Genomic DNA, 27,650 nt, shown 5'->3' with positions numbered 1-27,650 from the left:
TGACCCCTCTACCTTATTCTCATCTTGCCTTTTCTTTGACACGAGTGTTAACTCTGCATGGATAAGGCAATCAAAGCAGCATCGCATTGGAGCTGCCTGGCAGGACAACATGAAAATTGAAGGAGGAAAATTGGAAAATTTCTCCCGCCACGTGCAAATATGATTGCATGTTCTGCTTTAACTCCAGCAGGCGCATTTTTAAGTGCATTTCATTTTTGTGCATGATACGCATAAAATCTCATTTTGAAGATTTTCCTGTTTTAGATTTTTCCAAGCTTTCTGAAATAACAAGATCTTGACAAGAGGAATACTCAGTAAATCCAAGTGAAATACAGGACATACTGGCCAAAAACATTCCATGCAGTTTTCTTAAAACAAGATTTGCATTTAGAATTATAACATATTTTCAGTAGACTTTGAACCGCTTTATTGATTTAGATCTAAAAGTGCAATCATTTTCTTTTAACAAAATGTAAAAGATGGACTCTTGCTCCAATATTTTCCCTGAAAGTTTCTACAGATGCTCAATGGGGATAAAGTTTGGCCTATCTATGGGGAGAGACCAATCTTTCTATTTAAAATAGTCTTGGTTTTGCCTTCTTCTTTGGTTTTGTGAAAATTATACTTTGAAATGAAACACTCTGAACCATTCTCTCAAAATGTATGCACACTGATTCAACTCTTTCTAAATATTAACCTAACCAGCCTCGAAAAGAACGTTAAATATCCCCCTTTTTTCCTTAGTATTAGGCTTTTCCTTGCTTTGTAGTATAACATTTACAAATATTGATAGTTGAATGTGATTCAAGTTTAACATCTGACTTCTTACAACTGATGAATCTAACAGTCAAGTAGACTTGGTAAAAAAAAACACATGCTCCTTCAGAGCTAGAATTGGGAGTTTGGCGTGCAGCCGCATTACCTTTATCACTCTGAAGCCTTCGTTTTTTGGAAAGAATCTGCTACTAAAAGAACACACATTTTTAAAAACTATCGTAAATGAAAATGAGCTTAGTTAAGACGTGTTGCCAAAAAAAAAATTACTTAATGAAATTGTTTGCAAAGAAATCATAAAAAAAAAACGAAAGGGAAGCAATGCAAATTTGCATTTCAAAGAGCCTATACCATGCTATTCTTAAGCCTTTTATAGTAAACAATGTCCATGTATATGATAATATTTTACCTTTAGCAAACACAAAAAAACATTTTTTAAATTAAACCCGGAAATGACATGACTCAATCTCTGAGGCATCGCCTGTCGAGGGGGCCGCCCATTTCATGACGTCAGCCTAGAGTCGGCCTGTGGGTGTGTGTGTTAGCCTGGGGGGAGGTGCTGGCAGTGCAGACTCTTCCTGGAAGGGGCTGTTCTCATTTATCTGTCAGCTTGTGAAAACCTACTCATTTTCGTTGGTTGTGAGGGGCTGCTTGTCAGAGAACAGATTGTTAGAGGAATACCCAGAAATGTGTGAATGGATCAAAAATACCTATTTAGGTTTTTTTTTTGTGAAGAATGAATATTATAACAGATTTAAAGGCTCAAAAATTGATTTTAGTAAGTTTTTCTTGTTTTGTAGTACTTTATTTCATTTTTTTGTCCAATATGAACAATACATATTTATTGTTTTCGTTTATGATCTTTAACTGTAACACACAGTTCCCTTGCAACAAATTTGGATGCGGACTAAAAGAAATATTTACTAGTTTCTTATTATATCTGTGTTTAAACTACATATTCTTCACAACTTCAATGTATTTTTCAATATCATCATGCAAGCTGGACATGAATAACGTTGAAATCTAAAATACAGTGTTCCCTTGTCTATTGCAGGGGTTACGTTCTAAAAATAACCTATGGTGGGTGAAATCTGTGCAGTGCGATTACAGACGTTTTGAGGCTTTCAAAATATTAACATCATAATATTAATATCAGTCAAATATGAACATTTTCACTCTTTTCTCTTTTGTTTAAACTCTCAAAGTCTCAAAGATTGTTTTGTTCCTCTGGCAAACGGAATACATTCTGTACAGCAAAAATGCACAGAGGAGATTGATTGACAAGGTATACACCTAATCAGGACGTAGAACACAGAATCACTGAGTAGTAAGAAAAAAACAAAGCAAAATTGCACTGAAAAAATTCTGAGAAATTGTGAGAACCACAATATAGCAAGGGGACACTTTATTGGTTTTTATTTATTGAAACCTTTCTGTCTTTGACTTAATGTGTTTTAATTAATACAATTTCACATTTGTGCATTGACTTACTATTTGCTTCCATGTGAGTGCTAACATGTTTGCAGCTGTGTAAACTCGGCGAAATATGCATTCAGGCTGTCTGACAGAGCATATTATGATGAACAGCTCTGCCAAATGACTGATTGTTTCTTATCCTTGCTATAAATCACACAGCCACTGCCCCCTTCATCCAACCTGAAAACACACAAGTGCAGCCACACCGAGGCACGACGGAAACATGCAAACAGACCATTTTTAACATCCTGCCCTCCATCCCACACCTCTTCTGCTTACACACACAAAACCTACAGGGTTGTGTCTGACAAGCTCTCCACAAGCGGGTCAAGCCCAGAGATCAGTCTCTGACAGAAATATACCGATAGCAATGAGGTTTAGCTTTGTCTGCACACTGCAACATTGTGCCTGAATGAATGCTTTCATTTCAGAGGGAAGGATTTCTGTGTGTGTGTTTGTGTGTGTATGTGCATGCCTGTCTATAACACTCACCAATGTGTTTGCCCTTCATGTGATAGTAGAAGGAGACGCAGTATGGAACTGGACCCTTTGGGCTTTTGACAGAAGACACGTTGAAAAGAGGGGAAAGAAGTCGGGCTTTGTCTCCTTCAGCTCGCGGCCGTGATGCTTCGATGTACATGTAATACCCTACAACAAGCCATTCCGGAGAAGCAAACAAACCTGAAGTGACTGACACCTTATCAAATTATACACAGCTGTGAAAAATACTTTATCACAAGCATATAATAGGCAAAATAAGAATTGTTTGAAAACAATTAGATGCTAAACGCGGTGGTTATCCTGTAAAATGTGATAATCATTACAAAAGTACACTTTCGGGGGCTCTGAGATACAATTACATGTATGATAAAATGTAAAATTTGAAGAAATGAGAAAAAATGTATAATTTTTTTCTCTTCAACTTTTTTAATAGTGCTATGAACATATTTATTTTTATTAAAATGTCTTGGTGGACCTACCAGGGGAGCCCCCCACCTTATGGCAAACAGTTGCTGGGATAGGTAACATCGTCCCCGTTACCCCAAATGATTCAGCAAGTTTGTGAAATGGATACATTTACGTTTTCTGATTTTTTTCAGTCTGATTATCTTTTTTTTTTTTACAATTCAGTCTTGACACATCTTAATGACTAATCTCTAAAACTATGGTGGTAGCTTTTATTCCTGTACATCACAATGTTCTTTAATGTCCCCCTAAAACCTGTTCTTACCTTCCTTGGTTCCGCTCCGGTCAGTCTCTGGACCGGTATTGGTGGATCTTTTGGGATTTTGGGTCAGGTTATTCTGTCTAGTCCAATCAAAGACATCAGTCCGGTCTTGAGTAAAACCGCAGATCCGCTCATCCTCAAAACCACAAACTTTATCTTGAACATGTTTAAATATAAAAAAAAAGACAGAGCAGGAGGAGTGCACATTTTATATGTGACATTTTACATATCTGACATTGTTAAGACAGACATTTTTTAACTTTGCCTGAATGCCAACATTAAATGTGTATATGACCTCAGCGTTATGCTCTTCAAATCAAACTGCCAGGCAATTACTGACAAAATAATGGGCACAATGTGGGAGGCAGACAAGCACAGTCTATATAGGAACTCTTAAAGTGGACTCCTTTGCATTCTCTAACGGATGACGCAAATAAATTCAGCAGTACGATTAAGTAAGGTTTTTTTACATGGAAATATATTTTTCGCATTGCACAGCCAGTCACATACATATGTCAGTGATTCTGTTGAGAAAACCAAGGGCAGCCTGTGGCATACTTTTTTCTGGAGTGTCTGGTGTTTGCAATCAAATATTCACAGCATGACTGCAACTTCAGTGCGTGCTCATCAGAAACCCCATGGGAACATTAAGAACACGAAATAAGCCATTTGGCACATTGTTTAATTTAGATATTAATAAAAAGAACTGCAAATAAATGACAAAAAATATGGGTTTTCAGCAAAAGGTTCACAAGAATTACAAAGGATGATGTCTTATGAACTTTTGTTGTTGTTTTGCTTGAATCATATGTCCACTGTTGATCACAAATTGACAAGGTGGTCTAAAATGGAGCTCAGATCTGACACAAATTAATCCAGTTTCCTCTGGTTCAGTTCAGGTTTGGCCTTCCAGAGGGAAACAAGTCAATAGAAATTGAAACTTCATCATTTGGCACAGCGTGGCTCAAAAATGTCAACACAGATGAATAAGAACTCAAAAGGTAAACCAATTATCAGGCTGCTGTATCAAACACTGTCTTAAAATAAAAACAATGCCGTCTCATCAAAAGTATGAATTAAATTTTATATATATATATATATATATATATATATATATATATATATATATATATATATATATATATATATATATATATATATATATATATACTTCCTGTATATACAGTATAATCTTATATCAGGTAATTCAACCCCATAAAAGTTTGGGAAAAAGAAAAATCCATTCTCTGAACTAAATAAATTTTCTGACAACCACACAGCACAGGACTACTTCATAGATGTCTTTATTTGTCCAAATAGAGTTAACACATAACCTTCATCACCCATAATAACCACTTGATGGTGTTTGATAAACTGAAAGCATGAATCTGACCCTGCAAATGAAAGTAAAACTTCTCCAATCACAACATGTTCCGTAATAAATCGGACAGAACATGCTGGAATTAAATGTGTACTTCTCTGAAACCCCTTTTTCTTATCCTACGAACTTTAAATTAATTTCAAAACTAGCCATCAATTTCTATTTTAATTGCTGTGCACATCATTAAAGACAAAGAAGCAATGCTGCTACATCATTCTTAACGTTGATGTTCCTTGTTAAGCAAGATGAAGGGGCTTCTCTCCATGGTGTTGTCTCCTTCATTAGCCCATCTGGAGGGCTTAGCCATTATCAGAAAATCACTAAAGAAGCCAATATAACAGCCGTCATATAAAAATGCCCAAGCTGACAGCTTTAGCAAGAGCATCCCAGACCCACACGCACACGAAAACAGTCTGCTGCAGATCCACGCAGCTCTTGCTCCCCATGAGGACTGCCTGTGTGTTCGTCTTTGTTTCGGGGAGCTAATCTATTACCATTCACACCCTGTTTCACTACATGCGCTCCTTTCAATTTACACTGTTGTTCTTGCAGTCTGTTACAATCTGCTGTTGTTTTAATTGCCTCACCCTGGCTGAGCCAACTGCCACTCCTGCCAGAAAAATTCAGCGTGTCCCTTAATGAAGAAAATAGACATGATGCAACTGACTGAGAAGAAGAAGTAGGAAGAGAGAGGATGAAAGGCAGATGAGAATCAGTGCATAAAAAGCATCAGACTGACAGAAGCAAAGAGGCTCAACTTCATGTTTTTTTGTGTTTTCTTATCAATTTCACCACTAAAACAAGTTGTTCATCCTGCTCTCATGGACACTGTTTCACTTAAAATTCCTTTGAACTCTTTCCATCCTTTATTTGCCTCCTCAAGCTTTTTATCATTGAGCCTTTTTTTTGTTTACCAATAACAAATGTAATAAAAGCCAAGGCCTATTTCCAGCAAGTTCCACACTGGCAAACTTGCACTTATGCTGCCTGGAGCAAACTTGGCTTTCTTTAGGAGTTTTACATCCATCTGGCTAATGCCAGATGGATGGAATACAGCAATGTGTGATGGAAAAGTTGTAGTTTATTCTCACCTGAAGATCTTGGGTAGGTGTAGGCTGTGAAGAAAAATTAAAAAATTGTAACTATCAGTCAAATTTTCCTATAAACATTTACTTAAAAGTAGCAGTTTCAGAAAAATGTAAAAATCTTTCTCAAAGAATAGGTTAAGGGCTTTATAAGAAACTCACGCTCAGAGTACTGGATGATTCGGCTGACATAATCCCCAGTGCTGTAGGCAGTGATGGGAGCCAGTCGTACCTCGTAGGAAAGAGGGATCCTGAGGTCTGGTATTGTGTAGGACATCAGGACACCTTTCTCTGGCTCTCTGCCCCCCAGGTCCACTTGCTTTGACAGAATTTTCTGCTTGTTCTGCATTCACAGGGGTGATGCCACACACAAGCACAAAAGAAAAATGCAGGGAGATGTGTTACATACAACTGCGAATGACTGTAGGAAAAAAACATAAAGACATGACTGGAAGGCAAAAACAGCAAGAGACATAAATGTGGGTGGCTGCAAGGCACACTTTCAGCACCCACAATCTCTTCTCTATCTTTCATGACTCTATAACAAATGTACTATTAAATGGCATTTTTAAGTAGTTCTGTGTGAAGTACTTTGGAGTAGTAAATGTCTCATATGGCGGTCAGGTTGCTAATAGTTTTGAAAATTGAGAACAGTACAATACCTTGGAATAGCAATCATCGAGAATCTATTTGTTTTATCCATCAAATAACTCAATTTAAAATATTTTCATTTTTATAACAACAATAGATGTTAGATGTTTTATATATTTTTGTAACCCCACTGTGCGTTCTGTAACCACAGATAGCTATTGTTGCAATACAAAATTCAGCATTAGGTATTAGTCATGGCCCCTACTTGGATTCTGATTTTGAGTTCTGCTTTGTTTTTGTTGTTGTTTTATTAAGTCTCAACAAACAGAACATGTGCATTCTCTACCAAAGACCAGTACCTGAGGTTTTTGTTATGGCCACACTCAAGGATTAGTATTTGGTCAATATAATTCCACAATATACCATTTTCTCAGAACTGTAAGCAAACGAAAAAGCCTAATTTTTTTTCAAAAACTGCCAGTGTGTTTTTTAATCTGGAGCGCCTTATATATGGATTCTTTTTAGTTTTGCTTACTGATGTCAAAGCTATTTTGAGAGCTACAGACCACATTCAAAATGTCACTTTGTTTTTTTGCATGTTGCAAACAAGATCGTCTGTTTTGCAGTGTAGATATACTAACATGGTTAATGTGTAGGTGTTGGGCTGTTTTTTACATGTTGGGAGTTTGCATAATCACAACTGTGTTTGCTTTAGCGGTATTGGTCTTTTTTTTTTGGGTTGCAAACAAAGTTGGGTGTTTTGTAACTGCTAATGCGGCTACCGTCAAATTGTGTCAAACAGTCTTTGTTACGGGTTACTAATGAGGTTAGTAGTTAGCATAGTCACATGTTTGTTTTAGTGGTATCAGTCTGTTTTTGTCCACATTGCAAACAAGGTTTTGTAAATATGCCACCGTGGCTAACAAGTAGCTTTGTCAGACTGTGTTTTTTACATGTTGCAAACAAGGTTGGGAGTCACTGCTCATAGCTAACATGTAGTTTGTCACAAACAAGTTCTAAAATTACTGTGAACACAGTTTATAAAGTCTGACTGATGTACGCCACAAATCTTTGACTGTTTTGTCTCGCTTAATGCGCCTCATAGTTTGTTGCATCTCATATATGACAAATCTTCCAAAATAGAACATTCATTGATGGTGCACCTTAAAATGCAGTGCTTTCTGTGGTGTCGAAAAATTTAATAGATTTCTTGCTTTGTTTATAAAATGACTTTGAGCCAACACAGTCAAATCTGCTTCGTTTCCTTAACTTATGTCCTAAAGAAGACATGTTAGTCCAGTATCACTGACCTCAGCAAGTCATGTAGTCTGCCTCAGGTGCACCAGCACCATGACTCAAAAACAAATACTTAAAAAGTAAAATTTAAATGAACCTTTTAGAATTAAACTTCATTTTTACATTTCAGGCTGAATTGTAATGTTTAAAAAGAGTCACATAAATCCTGCATAGGCAGCCCTAAATTCATTTAAGTGATCGAGCATAAGAATAAAAATGTAAAATGATTATAATATCAAGCATGCCCAGTTGTTGTCTCTTTTGATTGTTAAGCTGTGGATTTTTTTCTTCTACTGTCCCTATCACATGTATTAAAGCTATTGCTGTGTTATTCCACCCACAGAGATAAGGATCCATTAGCTGTGTATCTCCCTCTGATCCCTACTACTTAAAGACCCGACGGTGAACTCAATCTAATGCATTGGGTCAGCCACTTCACCATAACAACTTAGTCCACCCACAGCATGCCATTATCAGGGAACACATGAAGCAGAGAAGTGTGTTAATGCTGTGTCATGGGTGTGTGTGTTTGTGGGTGTGTGTGTGTGTGTGATAACTGGTTACTCAACATGTTTCTTCCATTCAGTCAGTGTGTATATAGAAAGTTTAGAGAAACATATTTGAACACTCATCTTAGAACTAGACTTTTATTAAACAATATAAAACAAATGAAACATATGCTTCCGTATAAGACACTTTTGAACCAAACTTTGGAATTTCATATCTGGGGACCTGAGTTATTTAAAAAAAAAAAGGCTGTTGAAAAGTGGTTTCCATTTTATTGCTACAATATGGCGTAATTTGTCTGAGCTGCATCTTGTTAATTACCTTCATTACTTTCAGTGTAATACTCCAGTTTTAGTTGTTGCTTGCCAAAATCTTCTTGTCATTATTCCAGTTTCATTGCTCAGGCTTTGCTTACTGTCATTATTTTGTGATTTGGGTTAATTGCAGCAATTTTTGTTTTGTTTCAGTTACCTGCGCCAGTTGAACGTTTGCTTATTCCTTACATATTGTTGGATACAATAGTGTTCTTTAAGCTCCTGGCATTTCTATTCTAATGCAGTGGGTTCCTTCAACTCACCATCAGCATTTTATCACAACAAAAGCCCTGAAAGGACAATTTGTGGATATGAAATTATTCTTTATGTCTTGAGGACCTGGAAGATTTCATTACTGATAGAGTCATAGCTCTTCTCTGTATCAAAATTTGACCATCACTTAGTAACTAAAGATCATGCATAATTCTAGCAGTATTTTTAAAAGTTCCAACAAAATAAATGAATTTTTTGAGGATGCCTTGTCAAAAACCAGATGTATATTGCTATACTTTGAACAAGCTCAAACACCCTTCTATTGTTACAAAGAAAGCCCTTCACAGCCAAACAGTGAACAGTTTGTTGCAGTTGCCATTAAAGATCTTGGCTCAACTACTTTTAAGGCTTAAGAAGCCCTTTTTAAATGGACTGCACAACTTTGGACATTTTTATCAAATCTTAAAATAGAGACTGTTCAGAAACAGCATTTTGTGTTAACTGAGAGCAACAGTATGCTTTATAAGAATAAAACAATGACATTTCAAACATTTTTAAAGTAATAAAAAAGTTATTTTCTCTTTAAGTATGTTTGTCAACTACTCAATAAAATATGTAATATTCCCTCCAGTCCTTCTGTAGTGTTTTTAATAAATATATATTAAAAAAAAAATAGTAAAAAAAATACGCCCCTCTCACCCTTCCACAGGTGGTTTCTCACCCAAGCTCTGGTCCTCAACCAGAGGCCTGGGAGCTTGAGGGTCAGGACCATAAATATTTGGACAGAGACACATTTTTCCTAAATTAGTTTCTGTACATTATCACAGTGAATTTTAAAGAAAACAACTCAGATGTCATTGAAGTTCAGACTTTCAGCTTTTATTCCATGGGTTGAACAAAAAGATTGCATAAAAATGTGAAAAACTAAAGCATTTTTTAAACGCAATCCCTTCATTTCATGGGCTCGTAAGTAATTGGAAAAATGAAATAACTGAAAACAAAATGGTCATTACTAATATTTGGTTGAAAAGCCTTTGTTGGCAATGACAGCCTGAAGTCTTGAACTCATGGACATCACCAGATGCTGGGTTTTCTCCTTCTGAATGCTCTGCCAGGCCTTTACTGAGCGGCTTTCAGTTGCTGTTTGTTTGTGGGCCTTTCTGTCTGAAGTTTAGTCTTCAACAAGTGAAATGCGTGCTCAATTGGGCTAAGATCAGGTGACTGACTTGGCCATTCAAGAATATTCCACTTCTTTGCTTTAATAAACTCCTGAGTTGCTTTGGCTGTATGTTTTGTATTATGAAACGCCACACAATCAGTTTGGCTGCATTCACCGGATCTGCGCAGACAGTTTGTCTCTGAACACCTCAGAATTCATTGGGCTGCTTCTGTCCTGTGTCACGTCATCAATAAACACTAGTGTCCCAGTGCCACTAGCAGCCATGCACGTCCAGGCCATCACACTGCCTCCACAGTGTTTTACTGATGATGTAGTGTGCTTTGGATCATGAGCTTCTCCACGCCTTCTCCATACTTTTCTCTTGCCATCATTCTGGTAGAGGTGGATTTTGGTTTCATCTGTCCAAAGAATGTTTTTCCACAACTGTGCTGGCTTTTTTAGATGCTTTTTAGCAAAGTCCAATCTAGCCTTACTATTCTTGAGGTTTATGAGTGGCTTGCATCTTGCAGTGTACCCTCTGTATCTACTTTCATGCAGTCTTCTTTTTATGGTAGACTTGGATATTGATACGCCTACCTCCTGGAGAGTGTTGTTCACTTGGTTGGCTGTTGTGAACGGGTTTCACCATGGAAATGATTCCAGGTCTTTTTGTGTTGCTGAGTTCACCAGTGCTTTCTTTCTTTCTCAGGATGTACCACACTGTTGATTTTGCCACTCCTAATACTGTAGAAATTTCGCGCATGTTTTTTTCCTGGTTTTGTCTGGTTAATGATGGCTCCTTTCACCTGCATGGAGTGCTCCTTTGACCGTATTTTGTCTGTTCACAGCAAAATCTTCAAAATACAAGCACGAGTCCTCTAATCAACTCCAGGCCTTTTATCTGCTTCACTTATAATGACATGCCAAGGGAATTGCCCACACCTGCCCATGCAATAGCATGGAAGTCAATTGTCCAATTACTTACGAGCCCATGAACTAACACATTTAAAAAATGTGTTAGTTTTTCACATTTTTATGCAATCTTTTTGTTAAAGCCATGGAATAAAAGCTGAAAGTCTGCACTTCAATGGCATCTGAGTTGTTTTCTTTAAAATTCACTGTGGTAATGTACAGAAACTAAATTAGAAAGACTGTGTCTCTGTCCAAATATTTATTGTCTGGACTGTATGTAAGGGTTAATGGCCAACGAAGTATGCATTTTCACTTTTTCACACACGTTGTGGAAGCCTTTGCTTCCGCTTATACCATGGTCACTTAGAAAAGAAATAAATATTATTTTAGTCCTTAATTCTTGTTTTTTTCCCCCCGATTTGGATCGCTTTTTTCACAAAAAGCGGACTATTTGTTATGTGGAGCGGTGCTTTGTCATGTTAACGTGTCAAGGCGCCACACCACCACTGGAGTCAAGATTCGGTGATATAAAGCGATATATATGTATGCTGATCGTCACGATGGGTTGAATAAAGCATCAGTTCACAGAGAAAGTTCACCTCTTACCGCTTGTTTTTTCCCAGATGATGAGCTAAAAGTTGTTTTGAAGAAACCGGCACAGTGATACAGAAGATTTAAGATAGGTAACCAGAACTTCTTTTTGGGGCGTGCGGTTATCACTGTGTGTTATCACTTTTTTTTTTTTTTTTTTTAAAAAGTGTGTTATCACTTTTTAATGCACACCCAGCAGCCAATCGGAATCGAGTATTCACCCAGACCATATATATGTCACACACAGACACACGTACATATATATATATATATATATATATATATATATATATATATATATATATATATATATATATATATATATATATATATATATTATGGATCTTTAACCTTTAACATAGGTTAATTGGCAACTCTAAATTGTCCATAGGTGTGAGTGTGAGAGTGAATGCGCGTGTGATTATGGACATTCTACCCTGGGACAGACTGGCGACCTGTCCAGGGCATCCCCTGCCTGCGCCCACAAGTGGCCGGGATAGGCTCCGGTAGCCCCATGACCCCAAAAGGGACTAAACGGAATAGAAAATGAATGAATGAAAAAAACTGAAAAAAGGATCTTTAACACAAACGATTGCATCAAATCTGCACACTTGGAGCTCCTTGTACCTCCCCAAAAGAGTTCTGTACACAGTGCACTTTACTTCTTTACTTTTGCTCCTGTACTCTGACACTCACATGAGGAGAGCTGGATCTCAACTGTGTTTTCCCCTTTTACACAAATTCAGATTTTGCCAGTTTGAATTGATCATTTTTATTTATAGGGCCATGGTGAGTCCTGCCTGCAGCTGCCAAGAATTTGGTGCATCTCCAATTTCTTTGCCAGTTCCTCATAGCAGCCACGACCCAGTCCAAGAGCATGCTTGGCAAGAAGCTTGGAATCAAATCCAGCCTCTTTCACCAGGTCCTGTGCCACTAAAGCCTGTTAAGTTCCCCTGCTTCCTGCCAGTTCTTCTGGTTTCTTGTTAAATGCATCAACACTCATTGTCAGTGGTGCAAGCAATGTTGACTAACTTATTTTTTAAAACTTATTTAAACTTATTTTCTCATCTAACAATACAAAGTGTATTAAATGTTGATGCATTTATCTTATTTTGACAAAAGAGTAATGTACTTAATAACTTAATTCTCCCAGCTGCTGAATTAGAAAAACTTCTATTGAGACTAGGGGAAAATGTTTTATGTAATAGAAGGGCCTTTTTATGAAGTAGCAGGAGAGTTGTCTTATGATTCCAAAAAAAGAAAGGTCATAGGTTTCACTTCTTAATTGTTTTTCAATAGTTTGCCTCTCCACGTTTTAAAGAATTGGTCTAGCACCCCAGCATGTTTATTTAAGTCCAGTCGTATTGATGTTCTCACTGTTTTTAAAGTGTTGTCAATTGCACTATCCCAAACAGCTCAGCATGCATTTCTCCCCTGTTTGACCTGCGTGCAGCAGTTCTTCACTCCAGTCCTGGAGAGAGTTGGGGTCAGTTTAAGCATCATGGCTGAGAGCCAGCATTTGGCCTTAAGGCTATGCGAAACAAAATACCTGCTGCTTAGAACAGGAGGAAGGGGAATGGGGAAACTCAACGGGATAGTATTCTTGATACTTGGTCACTATTAAAGACAAAGAGGAAGCAAAGGCAATTTCATAAGGTTTAGATTTTATTTTAACTTTTTTTGTTTAAACAGTAAAAAAAAGTGATGATTGGTTTCTCATTTATCGTGGATCATCTTTTGTGGTCACACTGTTTCGTGGATTTTTTTTCATGCAATTTTGCATGTTTTATTAAATTAAACAGGACACTGTGTTCCGCATCCTGATTAGCTGGAGACCTTGTCAACCGACCTACTGCATGCTGTGTCTCCTGTACAGTCATGTGGAGCTCTCCAAATCTGCTTAAATTGTCAGTTTATCTTTGTTTACAGCCTTAAGATATAATGCAACTTTGTGAATTTGACCTAGTGCGGGTGATTTTTAAAACATATCTCCTGCAATAAAGGAACACTGTACAGGTTTTTGAGTACATTTTACTGAATCAGACATTTTATCTTACTCGACTCAAATGAAGATTTGAAAGATAATTGATACTTTATTGATCCCTCAATGGAGAAATTCTTCTCCGCATTTTGACCCATCCCCTGGGGGAGCGGTGAGCTGCAGCCTAACCGCGCTCGGGAGGCGGTAGCTTTAAGGGCCTTACCTAAGGACCCTCACTGGCTGATGTTCATTGCTCGCCATTGATATGGTAAATGACCCAGTACCATTGTTTATCCCCTTCCGGGAATCGAACCCTGGATTCCTGCACGTTCCCAAAGGATTATGGGAACAAGTGTTTTACTTTGTGGTTTAATTTTACATAACACGGCTTGTGGTATTTTTCTTTGTAAATCAAGCAAAACCTATTAGCAAAACTGACATGTATTGTTATATCGTCATAGTTATTGTTCCATAGTTTTGTGTTTTTTCCAAATTAGGACTAAATTAGCACATATACCCAAGTATATAGTCACAGATACACCTTTATTTATTTAAAGCACTGCTCAGAATTCTTATCTCTCCTCGTACAGCTTTAGAACACTTTTACTGATTTACTAGTATATCGGCTAGCTGACTCACTACTCCACCTCGCACATTGTCATGCGGTATATAACATTTGACATCAAAGCTACTGCAGAACACAATCATTTAAATCGAGGGCTTTTAACACCAAACTTTGCTCCAATTCAGCCAAACAAACATTTGCACAAATGCGTAGGAATAATTGTGTTAAATATTGAATAAAAGAAAAGCTTAGTTCATGTCATATGCATAGTTTGTCAGTTAGAAGAGATGTGTCAATTGTTTTCTGGTCAGCAATAAATGTAAAGGACTTTTATGGTGGGTGGGAAACTGATGACATAGGTAACAGGCAGGAATAGGGGTTTGGACTAAAAGGCTCTGGCTCACATTCATGCACTATTTCAATACATTTACAGTATGTCAGCTGGATCAGCAAGTTACTGAAGTGTGGCTCAGAGGAATCCAGCTGCTCTGGCTGCAGGTTCAAGTCTTTGACAGTCTTGATAGGTCGATCCACACACATACACAATCGGTGTCTTTGTTTGTGATACAGTGACACGAAACTAAAAAGCGAAGGAGTAAAAAAGATACACAGGAGAGTGACAGAGTGAAGTATTTCAAGGGTATGATGGATGGATGTGTTCAATCACACGCAAGTCCATCTTCAACCTGTGTATGTGTGTGCCTGTGCGATCTACCACATATGTATGTGTGATATTGAGAAACCCAGAGGCTTTCATGATTTTTCTCCAGTGTTCTTAGTTTTCTTTTTCCATCAAACTGTCATCAAAAAACACAACACGATAAAAATAAAAATAAACTGTCAATGTGGGTAAGAGGCAAAGAGCCGTTGTGCAATAAAGATGCAACTCAGGTCTTTTCCCAGTTGCTGATTCATGCAGATGCCACAGAGGCGTAAACCCAGCCTTTTATGACCTTAGGTGCCAACTGTTACAGTGCTAAACAGGAGGGATGTTACCAGTAAGACTCCTCATGATGAAAACATTTTAAACATGAGGCTGAAAAATATAACATCTTTCATAGCAATGATAACTGGCAAAAAGATTGCAGGTGTGCTTACAGGCCCAGATACTTTTAAGTGGTATCTCTTTTGCAATGGTTAAACAGTTTTAATAACTGCAAGCAGCAATCAGCATTTGAAAATACTTCCAAATATAGCAGCATCAGAGAACTTACGAGCGAGAAAAAGTTGGAGATAAACTCAAAATCCTGAATAGACGCATTTCATTGTTTCCTGTTATGTTTTAACTATTTAAACTATTATTTTTCTTGAGGCATTTATAAGCTGGGTAACATATTCTATATTATTGCTAAATAAAAATATTTGTTGCTCAACTGTGTTTCACTTTCTAAAAATCTCTGTTGTACAAATGCAGCATTTAAAATAAATCAACCAGGAAATCAAGTCAATAATTGTCTTGTAACAGAACATTGTAACAATATGGGCTGTTACTGAAATTCAACACAGATGTTGGATCTTAGTCTTTTAGTAAACATTTTCTAGATTTACAAAGACCCACTAAAGCTTCTTTTGACCTCTGTTCTTCTTCTTCAGTGGTATCTTTAAAGCGAAGATTGCATCTGTTGTTCTCTTTCTTGGAATGAAACCATACTTTTGCTCACAAATACAAACTTACCACATCCTATCTTCCACAACCTTTCCCCATAACTTTATTGAGTGACTCATCACCTTTCCTTTACTGTACTTTCTACAACAGGTCTCCCTCTTTGTCAAACATTGGCACCACCACACTTTTCTTCTATTCCTCAGGCATCCTCTCACTCTCCAACGGCCCATTAAGAAACTCCCCAGTTTCCCTGATCATTTTAGTTTTAGATGTGCGGTCATTTGGGAGAAAATCCTTTTTTCTGTTCCCCCCTAAAGCCACATCCCACTCCTCCCCATTTTAACTTTCACCACTTGGTCCTCTGCTTTGACCTCTTCACCTTCCTCACCACCAGAGTCATTCTATACACCACCACCTGTAACTACAGGCTACATTCTCCACAAGGGGTGTGTAGTGGCAAGATTCTGGCAATACAATATGTATCGCCATACGCATCTCACGATACTACATGTATCACGATACATCTCAGCTGCGCTGCTTCACACATTCTCATCTGAAGCCTGCTACAAAGCGTCACAATCCACGTTTTTAATATTGTACTGGCAGCAACAGGGCACAGAGTTTTGGTCTGGTACCCATCCCAAGCAAAGACTAAGTAGTACATGTCTCATGACAACAAAAACTGCAAGGCTGACTGAACATTTAGCATTTAACAAAAGCTGATTCTTCTGAGATCTTGTTGTTTTGGTGCGGTGTAGAGCTGCTCAAAGAGGCTCAGAGTGCTGTGCCGCCAACTAGCAGCCAGGGGTTTAAGTGGAAACATTCTGAAGTGGCAGACATCAAGATCTTTGACCACTCCTTGCACGTTATTCCTTTTGCAAGGTATATATTAGTAATTATTAGCACAGATACGGCACTGACTCCCTGGAAACTGTGCATTGCAATGGCCCAAGCTTTCTCATTTCATTCCATTGCAATGACATGAACAGAAAGTTGTGCACACTAAAATCTTCATTTTAACACTGTTGTTTGCACAAGCATTCAAATACCGGTACTTTAAAACTGGAAGACAAAAGTAAGTGCCATCTAAGTGCTTGTGCACATGGCTTTGTTTCATCAGTAAATAAAATAAAAATGACATGTGTGTCAATAATTACCCTAGCCCAAAATCATTTGCTGTTTTCCTGTACTTTAGTACTAGTAGTTGTTTTTGAATATTGATGGGACAAACAGTTGTTTACCTGCTTTTACCCACCTTTGTTTCAGCTAATTTGTCAAGCTGAGTGTAGACTATTCGTGAGGTCAAAATGTCGGAAGGTTTAGAACTAGCAAAAACAAAACCACGACCAGACAGAGACAGCCCAATTTCAAACTTAGCCCAAACAAGTTACCTTAACGCCTAATGAAAAACACTGCAGAGCTGACAATACGATATCTATTCAGAAAAATGCTAATGAATCAAACACATGTAGAGAAGCATAAAAATGAATTGTAATAGGTAAAAAAAACTCCATCATAATTCTACAGTATTTATCTGATATTAAAGATCGATTATTCTTTAAAGATAGTATTTAAAAATACCACTCTCTCAAATATGTTTGATTTAGTTTCTCTCAAGTGTTGTATTTGAGACAAGACGTCAATTACATGTATGGATGAGCTCTGACATCTTCATTATGATTATAAATGCAGCATGCACCCAACAATTAAGGAAATCTACAACTCATAACTAAAAGGTGACATTTTTACAAATCAGTTATTGCCTACAAATTCAAATCTGGGAACTGTGGAGGGTGAAGGATGTTTGGAAATCAATCAAATAGAAGAGAGCTTTCCGAAAACAAAGGCGACACATCAGTTGTAAGTGTGAATCCCCAAACAGTGAAGTAACAGATGCCTACAGCAGAGTAAAAAGGGATTTCAAAGCATAATAGTAAGTTCTGGTACAAACCATACAGATCCACTCACGATTGCATGTAATCTGTAAATATTAATTGATACACTGATTTAAGAAAAAAAAGACATAGTGCCAAATGAATGAACACCAGCTTACATATATATATATATAAAAAAACTCCAGTCAAGATGTAATTAAAATGTGAGTATAAGCATACATCTGTTTAGATCTACACCACAGAGCACTGCCCTCAATGAACTGATCTGTCCTGCTGCATTTCCCTCAGTGTCTACATGCCTCCCCGAGGACCCCTACATCATTTTGCATGTGCTAAAAAGATAGAGTGTCAAGGCGTTAAAAGGATGAGATGTTAAAAAAGTTGCAGAAATAGATGGGTTGTGAAATTGAGATGGTATTACATCTGAATGTTCTAGTACTCTATTTAATACTTGAGAGGACTCGAGAGATTTGCTGTTTTTCTTTCATTTGCATTTAATTTCTCGGTTTGCATCCATAACTTCTTCCCCGGCCTCTCTTCTTTCCTGTTTTTGGTATTTGTGACTTCTTTGTGATTTCTACTGAATACATAAGAATGTGTGCAGGTGAACACCCAGAGATGAAATGACAGAGATTAGGAAACACATCTTGATGCAATTTGACATCCTTAATCTGCAAGAAATGGTGGCAAAAATGGCATGAAAAGTGGAAAAGTAAAAAACTAAACTTTAAAGGCAGAAAGTGAATTGCTTATAATTCTGAACACAAAGTAGTTAGTAGACGAAACAGTAATTAATAAAGAGGAATAATAGTTGTTGACTTGACTTCACACTCATGCCTTCAGTAAATATTTCTGCACAATCGCGTCTTAAGTTGCAGATTCTGAGTGCAAGGCTAATTTAACACCTTCACAAGGCTGTGAAAATCCCAGTCACATCAAATTAAAGATGCTCAGCCAAGGACAGGCACAACAAATCATAGTAAGAAACATAAAAGCTGAAAAAACTCATTTTTGTCACATCATTTAGAATTAAACAAAATTTTCCGTCAGGCAGATTTTTTAAGCAATAAATTGTTGTTTGAAATGTTCAACGTAGTTTCAGATTTTGGTGCAAAGGAGCAGAACGTCTTAACTGTCCGCTCTACTTTCTGTTCATGGAAGATGAAGATAAAGCCTAGAAATGACAGAGAAAAGATTTTCATTGTTTAAGTGGTGACATTTATTATTTAATACATTCATCTATTTTATATTTAAGTACCGTAATTCAAACCGGCACGAAAACACTATTTAAATAACTATTATTTATGCACATCTAGTAAAAAAAAAGGAGGTCTTCCCACATATTGCCAGTTTATAGTGATTCAAAACACATGCTTGAGTCCTCCAAAGCCCCAAATCCCTATCTTTACTAAGCATGCATGATTTACCACACAACACACACACACATGCATTCATGGTGTGTTTGCTCTTGTCTTTAAAATCCATGAGGGAGACCATTCAAGGTGATTCTTTCAAAGCCAAGACTAGTGACCGGTGCTTTCCTTGTGTCATGCCCTTTGCTTCCTCTGCCACTCCCTAGTCAGGATTACTCCTTCCATGCATGTGAGTGCCCCTCAATTGCAGGAGAGGAGACAGGTGAGGCACACAGGTCAACGGCTGCAGTGATCCGTCTTTACAATGAAGATTAGGTTCATTTCAGTTACTGTCAGATCACAGACTGCAGTAAATATTGTGATTGAGCCAAGTTTATTTTTCTTTACCATTGGGAGGTGCAGTTTTCTTCAAGTTTGTACTTCCAGACTTATGCATCAATCTTCTGTTATGATTTTCACCAACTCTGAAACCCCTGAGTGTTTTAGATTTTCTTCAAGAGGATGTCTTAGTTAGCTGTCTGTCTGTTTACTTCAACAGCAGCTGTTTTGTCTAAAAGAAAAAACCCTATTTTAAATCTGTAGAATACACAACCTGAGTAGTTTTTATATTACCTTGCGTACATTTAGCCAGTACCCGACGATGCGTTCTGTGGCTTGAGGATCTTTTTGTGTCCACTGCAGGTTGTAGGAATAATTATTTCCCTTCAGAATACGCACCGGGTTAGGTGTGTCAAAGTAGAATTCAGCATTGTAGGGTTTAGCTGTTGGACACAAAGAAAATAAAGAACATTCTTTATTGTTTTCATTAAATCAATGATTGATGTTGAATAGAAAGTGACAGACACGTAAAATTCACTCACAAGAAACATTAAAGGTGCACGAGGATGTTCCTGCACTGTTGCTAACTCTGCATTCATACGTGTCACTATTGTTGGGTTCCAGTTTGAATTTCAGCTCTGGTGATTCCTTCAGACCCGGCAAGGACATTCGTATGAAGTTTCCGTTTCGTAACCATCGGATTTCTGTCAGGCGTGTAGGGTTTGCTCGCTGAACTGTACACTTCAGGGTGACTGTCTGAGAGGTCCGAGAACGCACATCCTGAAAGACCGGGTCCAGAATGGGAGGGTCTGTGGACGCATCAGATATCATTCTGTTAGTTTTTAAATTCTGTCTCAGTGGCAGTTCAAAGTTCAAAGTGGTGACTCTTATAAAACACAACATATTTGAAAATAATGTAGACAGGTTGTGTTTGCAAAAAATACTTTAACTCACAAGTTAAAGTCTGTTCAATTACTTCATTTCCTGTTGTTGTTTTTTTGTGTGTTGTTTCATCAGATGATTTTAACACACTACACAGAAACATGTTCAAATCGCCATGGACAGATGAGAGAAAAATCAGACTTTCCAAACTATAATCTCTTAACTAGTTAACTTATTAACCCATTAAAAGTGAATGGTGACTTTGGAGGTTAATGGCTGGCTAACTGCTGCTGTTCTCGGGTCAGCCAAGACACAACTCAACCAAATTACTCTGAAACAAATCCCAGGCCAGCTAGAATGCTGTTGGCTAACCATCTACGAAATCCAATTGCTAATTGTGGTACATGTGAACTGTGATAAGTTTTGGTGCTAAAACCCCTGAAGGTGGAGACATCTCAGTGGAGCACTTTATGAGTCCAAGTTACCCCCTGTAAATATGTCATTTGCTTTCATTTGAGTATTTTGTGTAGGTACGCTGCAGGATGGTTGAAAAAAAAGAAGACAAAGATGACCATGTTTACTAAAAGGCAGAGAGGAAAAGGTCATTTTAACTCTTTTTTTGTAAATTTTATTTATCTTAACTTGTCTTTTTTAAACTTATAGTATTGAGACTATTGATAAATGAACCAAGTTATTGTCATTATGTTGCTTCTTTCTCAAGCATTTGTACTTGGACAGCATCTAAGTTCTTTTCAGACGGGGAGACACGTGTGATCTAAAAACTGCGAAGCGCTGTTGCCACCAGCACATGCTTCTGTGCCATTTGTTTTTTTGCCTCCTCCTCTTATGCTTTTTATTTGTTAACAAGTGTAAAAGACATTGAAGTTTTAAGAAATATGATATCAACAGTTGTATAATAAAATGAAAAAAAAAATCAACTTAACTTTGGAGTTCAAGATTGGGCCAATATATATATATATATATATATATATATACACATATACATCAACTGTGACAACTCTTCCTTCACTTGTCCTTCACTTATTGTTCAATTTTTATCTTTAAACCTCCAATAAAATAGCTCCAAAGATGGATTTTAAACATTTTTTTTTAATATGCAAGGCTTTTATAAAGAATACATTTTGGGCACTACAAACTAAAGCAATTTAAAACCTCCTTGCCTAATGCAGCATGAACAAGTAAAGCGTTCAGAGGTAAAAAAACAAAAACAAAAAAAAACAGCTCTCTGTCAAGACAGCAGCTTCAAAGCTCATTCGATAATCTATCCAAATAAATTTACTGTATGTTTCAGAAATGCATAATGTTCCAAAAATACATCAACTTATTGTGACTAAAACTCCTACTTTTTTTCCAAATATTTTTCATAGACCGGTAAACATAGTCAGACCAAATTTCTGTTAGAAATCAGTTTATCATTCTGTGCTTGCACTGCAGTCCAGGGAACATGAGCGAGCACCTGAATGCTAAAAAGACTGGAAACCACCCCAGCATTTACCTTCTGGCATTCTGAGCTGCCTGTTTGTGTTTTCAGAGAAGATGCTTAGTGTTTTGGAAAGAAAATTCCAACATCTTGCCTTTGTCTTGTTTTTATAATCGTTTATTTATATTCTGCTCAGTACCATGCCATCATGATCCCCCAGAACCCCTTATACATGCTTATTGCAGAGTTAAAGCTGTGTGACAGAGGTTGAATGATGCAAAAGTGGTCAAAAGAGTAGTTCGATGGTCTGATTAGTGTATGGTCACATACTCCTGTTCCTATTTATAGACTAATAGATGCATATAAGTGAGTAAAACCAAATGACACGAGTGAGAAAAAACAATCTGTCAGGTAGGGATAACAGAAATAAAGAAAAGGCTGGAAAAGAGGAGAGGGAAGTTGTGAGCTTGTGTGTGAGCAGTTTATTAAATATTTTCATTCCCACTCAAATTTGGTAGACAAATTATTTTTTCTCCACAGCACACTGGCTCTCATGTTTACACTCCAAATAACAAAAGTGACTTGGCTGTGTTACTTTATTTTCTAACTTTTCAGCTTCTCCCGGGCTTTGCTTTTGCATTCATTTCCTCCTCATTAGGGACTCGCAGCACAATGCCGCAATGTTTCATAGACAGCAAAGCGTAATCCATGTAAGCATACTGTTGCTATCTGTCTTATTGGATATGAAATGGATTCCATCCAGGAATGCAACACTGATCAAGCCAAGCGCTTACAGTACACACAGAGAAAATCAATTTGCATGAGACAGAGAACAGGGGGCGGTGAGGTGGGGAGTTAAGCAGGATGTGGAGAGAGAAACAGCTCTTTAGCAAGACGACAATGAGGAAGACAAATGATGGAGAAAGTGCGGAGCGAAAGAGCAGAAAGGTCTGTGTGGTAGGTTGGGAATGGATGACAGAATGAAAAAGAGGACGACAAAACAGAGGAAGAGAGATCTTGGATGGAGGCCAGCACTGATCTGGTTGATGACGTTGATGATGAGGATGACAAGAAACACAGAAGAGAAAGGGACTAAAGCTGGAAGTGTCAAAAAGTGCAGCTTTGTCTAACAGCCTGAGACCCACTCCAATGAAAATAGTGTTAAGTTTTTTTTTAACATGTTCTTGTAGCATTTTTCTCATGATGGAGGACATATATATAAAAAAATACAATTAAAAATTGCCATCGGAAAAAGCTTGCAGTTGTTATGAATACATCTACAATTAGCTGGCCACAAGCTCCCTGCTCTGCTCCATTCTGATGCATCCACTTGTAGAAAATATAGATCCATGTCCGGCTTTGTTTTCCTCGTTTGAGCTGGCATCTGGCTCCAAAGTCTGTGGCTGGATAACTCTGATATTGCTCGCCATTTTTGTTGCACCGCTAATGTGAGATTGGGGTTGGGAGGAGCTGTAAACTAGCAAGAGAGCGTGTCGACAAAGGGATACTGGGAAATGAAAGGGACTCACTTGTGCCAGCTGCCCCCCACACATACACACACAACTCTGAGGCAAATTTCAAATGAATGGGCTACTGTCGCTCTGCAGCAACTATGTTCTAGCAAATGACATATTTTTCTGCCAGAAAACAGCATAATTGTTATCAAAAGCCTACTGGGAATACTTTTAAAATAGGTCAAAAGATGATAAGAGTGGGACTTTAATGAAAATAGAGAACAGCTACCTCTTATAAAAAAAAAAAAAAACGCCCCTCTCACCCTCCGCGGGTGGTTTCTCCTCCAAGCTCGGGTCCTCTACCAGAGGCCTGGGAGCTTGATGGTCCTGCGCAGTATCTTAGCTGTTCCAAGCACTGCGCTTTTCTGGACTGAGAGGTCTGAGGTCTTTCCAGGTATCTGTTGTAGCCACTCCTCCAGCTTGGGGGTTACTGCCCCAAGTGCTCCAATTACCACAGGCACCACTGTCACCTTCACTTTCCAGGCTTTCTCCAGTTCTTCTCTGAGTCCCTGGTATTTCTCCAGTTTCTCATGTTCCTTCTTCCTGATGTTCCCATCGCTTGGCACTGCCACATCCACCACAACGGCTTTCCTCTGTTCTTTATCCACCACTACAATGTCTGGTTGGTTCGCCATTACCATCCTATCAGTCTGGATCTGGAAGTCCCACAGGATCTTTGCCCTCTCATTCTCTACCTCCTTCTGAGGTGTTTCCCATTTTGACCTTGGGGTTTCCAGTTCATATTCTGCACACAAGTTCCTGTATATTATTCCAGCCACTTGATTGTGGCGCTCCATGTATGCTTTCCCTGCCAGCATCTTACACCCTGCAGTTATGTGCTGGATTGTTTCAGGCGCCTCTTTGCACAGCCTACACCTTGGGTCTTGCCTGGTGTGGTAGATCTGAGCCTCTATCGCTCTGTTGCTCAGGGCTTGTTCCTGGGCTGCCAGGATGAGCGCTTCGGTGCTGTCCTGTAGGCCAGCCCTTTCTAGCCATTGCTAGGACTTCTTGATATCAGCCACTTCAGTTATGGTCCGGTGGTACATCCCATGCAGGGGTTTGTCCTCCCATGAGGATCTGTCCTCCAGCACTGTATCCTCTGCCTGAGACATTCACTGAGCACACTGTCAGTTTGGGCCTTGAGCTTGATGTACTCATGGATCTTGGATGTTTCATCCTGGATAGTGGCTTCTACGCTCACTAGTCCTCGGCCTATATATGTGTATATATATATATATATATATATATATATATATATATACATATATAAATCTGAGTGAATAGAAGTGATCTTGTCATCTGAGTTAAAATTTTCTTTATGTTCATTTGCACATCACCGTTCCTTTTTTCGGTCCTTTGACCATCACTGAGCCAACTCTGATTTTAAAATTCTCTCCTATTCTCATTGTTTTTTTTAACTTGATTCCTACTTTTGTATGTTTCCCATTCCTCCTCTATAGGGCGGCCACCTGGTTCATTAATCAGAGAAGAACTACTGCGGACAGAAGTGTTCACAGAGTGTTGCCCCTCCAGAGTGCCTGCATTAACAACTAACTTTGTAAATACTTCCTACAGGTGAGAGGAGAGAAATGAGGGGACAGGAAAGAGGGTTTTCCCGTTTTTTTTGTCTGAATAAGGGCAAAAGTGTACAATGGTAAAATAAAGATGAATATTAACAAACTAAATAGACTGTTGGCATCAGTGTTTGTTGTTGGTTTGCCAGTTTACTTGCAGATTGCACAAAGCTTTTTTTGTTTAATGCTAATTAACAACAAGACAATTAAAATTAAGTGTTTAAACTAAATGATGAACAACAAACTATGAGGGATTTTGTTATGACAAATATCCACAAAATGTGTTTTTCCAAATAAAAACAAAATACTTTTTTAATTAATAAATAGTAATCAACCATTTGCTCACAATTAAGCTCTAATTTCTCAAACTATTTAAATCGGGACACTTCACATCAAACATTGCAGTCAAGTGTAAGTAAAATAAAAAAAGAACAAAATAATCATTTGAATTTTCTTTCCATTTTGCAATAACTCAGAGATGAACTGGATGTTTAAACACAAATGACCTAAGTTGCCTCCTTCCTGGAGGTGCCTTTACAATGTCCCATACTCTATGATGAGAGCTACAGGGTTGAAAAGTGAGCTGTCCAGTTTTTTTTCTTTTTTCTACTTTTCATTAATGTTTGACCTTTTTAGGGTTAATGTGATGCCCACACATTTTTGGCTAAACTAACACAGCAGGTAATTTTGCTTAACTAGGACCCTGTGACTCCAAAAAGAAAAAAAGGCGTAATCAGACATAAGCTTGGGTCTTAAGAGGTTAAATAAAAGTTTACATGAAATGCTGAATTGATAATTATGTTCATCTGGAAATTAGATAAAACCTTTTTTCTACTAAAATAGATATCTGATCAAACATTTCAATGATCACTTGCAAAATCTAAGACTTTCACAATTTCATGCAATAACACATTTCTAATTCATACATAGCAAAGTGGCTAAACTTTTAGGTTTTGCTCTTTTTCGCCTGTAATATTTCTATATTTCTCTACTTTTCAAAATAAGTTATAACCATGTATTTACATTTAACAGTTTTGTGATATGTGGCACTGTCTATGTATGTAACACTGCTTGGTCTGAAGGATGCTATTGGAGATTTGTCAATGCTGTAGGTGAAATAAGCCAATGCACACTCACACTGCACATTGAGCTGGACCTGTGCTTCCCTGCGCTTGATGTTGAGTCCGTTGTACGGAGCAGTCTGACACCGATACCCTCCCATCATGTCCCGGCTGACGTTCCTTAGCCTCAAGCGCCCATCAGGCGTCTCCACTACGGGTATCCCTGAAGGCATCACAAGGTCCTTCTCTGTCCGCGACCACAGAATCGGAGGACGGGGTTTGCCTTCAGTCACCAGGCAGACCAGCTCAGCATTGCCTCCCTCGCTTATGCTTACAATTTGACCTCCTGGGGGAACTGACAGCACTGGAGGAGTGACTGAAATAAAGTAAAGTGGGATTATTTCATTTTTTTTTAGTTTATCATTTTATAAGAAAAAATACTCTATTAAAAAAAAAAAACTCCACAATTGATGGGAAACAGTTACACTGAATTTCAACTGCTGTAATTTAAAAGCAAAAATGCCTTTGTTTTTAAATCCTATAAATGCAGATTAAGAAAAGAGAAATCTTACCACTGCTCTGAGAGATGTTGACATCGACACGAAGCTCCGGCACCCTGCTTCCCGGGAAGTTGACCATACAGCTGTATGTGGCCAAGTCACTGAACTTTATGTCCACAATGTCTAAGCTACTGGTGCCAGGCTCCATTTCAGGATCACTGCGCAGCAATATCAGATTATCCGAGTTAAAGATGGGGACCCCGTTCTTGTACCAGGTGTAGTTGACTTTGTCTTGAGGCGTGGCATCAACATGGCAGGAGAGTTTGAGGTCACGGCCGATCTGGATGGTCTCACTGTCCTTATTAGAGTCCGGTGTAATTTGGAAGGTCAGGTTGGTCATGGCTGTGTGATGATGAGGTGAAGAAAAGATCTAGCATGTTAAATGCATCTGGGAGGCTTTAAGACATTCTCACAAAACATTACAAAAAAGAAACAGGTTGCAGTAAACCTGAGATGTGACAAATGTATAGCATGGAAGCTTTGCTTCAGTTTGAAAGTAATCCTAACTGCATTTGGAGTCTTAAAATACAAATAAGCTTAATGTAGACAAACACTCACTCTGCCTTCTTTAACTTTAGCGGCAAAACATGGGACCTGCTGATAATTTACAAATCACTTTCAGTTTTTACTCCACCATTCTGTAACAAAAGCAACAAGCCCATGTCATTCTTTTTTTTATTACATTAAACATTCAAACTTTCATAAAGAAAGAGAAAAAAAATCTCAGCTTTGGAATGTAAATGGTAAAACTACAGAATGACTGACCACCTGACCCAACATTACACTAAAATGCTATTTAAATAAACTAATAACTATTGAAACATGTATGTGATGTGGTCATGATGTGGCCTCCACACTCTGACCATAAAATTCTGAAGATATTTATGAATTTGGCATTTTATGGGGAGAAAAAAGGCCATTTTATAGGAACACCAAATGGTTATGAAGCAGGGATGGTAAACAATAGGTCATAAATGTTCTGAATGCTGAAATCTCTAGTGATCAGACACGTTTTTCACAATTTAAATGGCTCGATCCAATAAAAGTGTTTAATAATAAAAGATCAAGATGTGTCCCGTGTTATTGACACACAACTTTCTGTCATTTTATTATAGGAACTATGCATGTTTAAACATGCCTATGTTCCATTTTACCCTGGGGCTGGATAAAGACCTTAAATGCCACAGGTCCTACTTTTCATTCATTTTCTCCATGAAGGTCATTATAGCAAAGTTTTAATCAAATTTGAAACCTTCGAGACCCTGAAAACTTTTAGAAAATAAAGGGTAATAAATGTAGAGGTCAAGCTAATGTTTTTTAATCTAAAATTTGAAAAGCAACTATAAGATTGTG

The 27,650-nt window shown here is 37.9% G+C and overlaps 1 protein-coding gene across 2 annotated transcripts in view; it reads right to left on the bottom strand.

Annotated features, from left to right (window-relative positions):
* mdga1 (MAM domain containing glycosylphosphatidylinositol anchor 1) overlaps positions 1-27,650 on the bottom strand; it is a 190,600-nt gene that overhangs the window by 24,352 nt on the left and 138,598 nt on the right. For both annotated transcript variants that reach the window (XM_023953565.1, XM_023953566.1), the window contains exons 8-15: positions 26,310-26,639; positions 25,814-26,113; positions 19,808-20,074; positions 19,560-19,708; positions 6,107-6,287; positions 5,951-5,974; positions 3,482-3,634; positions 2,743-2,898 (exon numbers count right to left, since the gene is read on the bottom strand). In XM_023953565.1, coding sequence (XP_023809333.1) covers positions 2,743-2,898; positions 3,482-3,634; positions 5,951-5,974; positions 6,107-6,287; positions 19,560-19,708; positions 19,808-20,074; positions 25,814-26,113; positions 26,310-26,639 — 1,560 coding nt within the window. The remainder of the gene's footprint in view (positions 1-2,742; positions 2,899-3,481; positions 3,635-5,950; positions 5,975-6,106; positions 6,288-19,559; positions 19,709-19,807; positions 20,075-25,813; positions 26,114-26,309; positions 26,640-27,650) is intronic.

This window comes from Oryzias latipes, chromosome 3, assembly GCF_002234675.1.
Source record: "Oryzias latipes chromosome 3, ASM223467v1".
Lineage (NCBI taxonomy): Eukaryota > Metazoa > Chordata > Actinopteri > Beloniformes > Adrianichthyidae > Oryzias > Oryzias latipes.
This window is presented reverse-complemented; position numbering and strand designations above follow the sequence as displayed.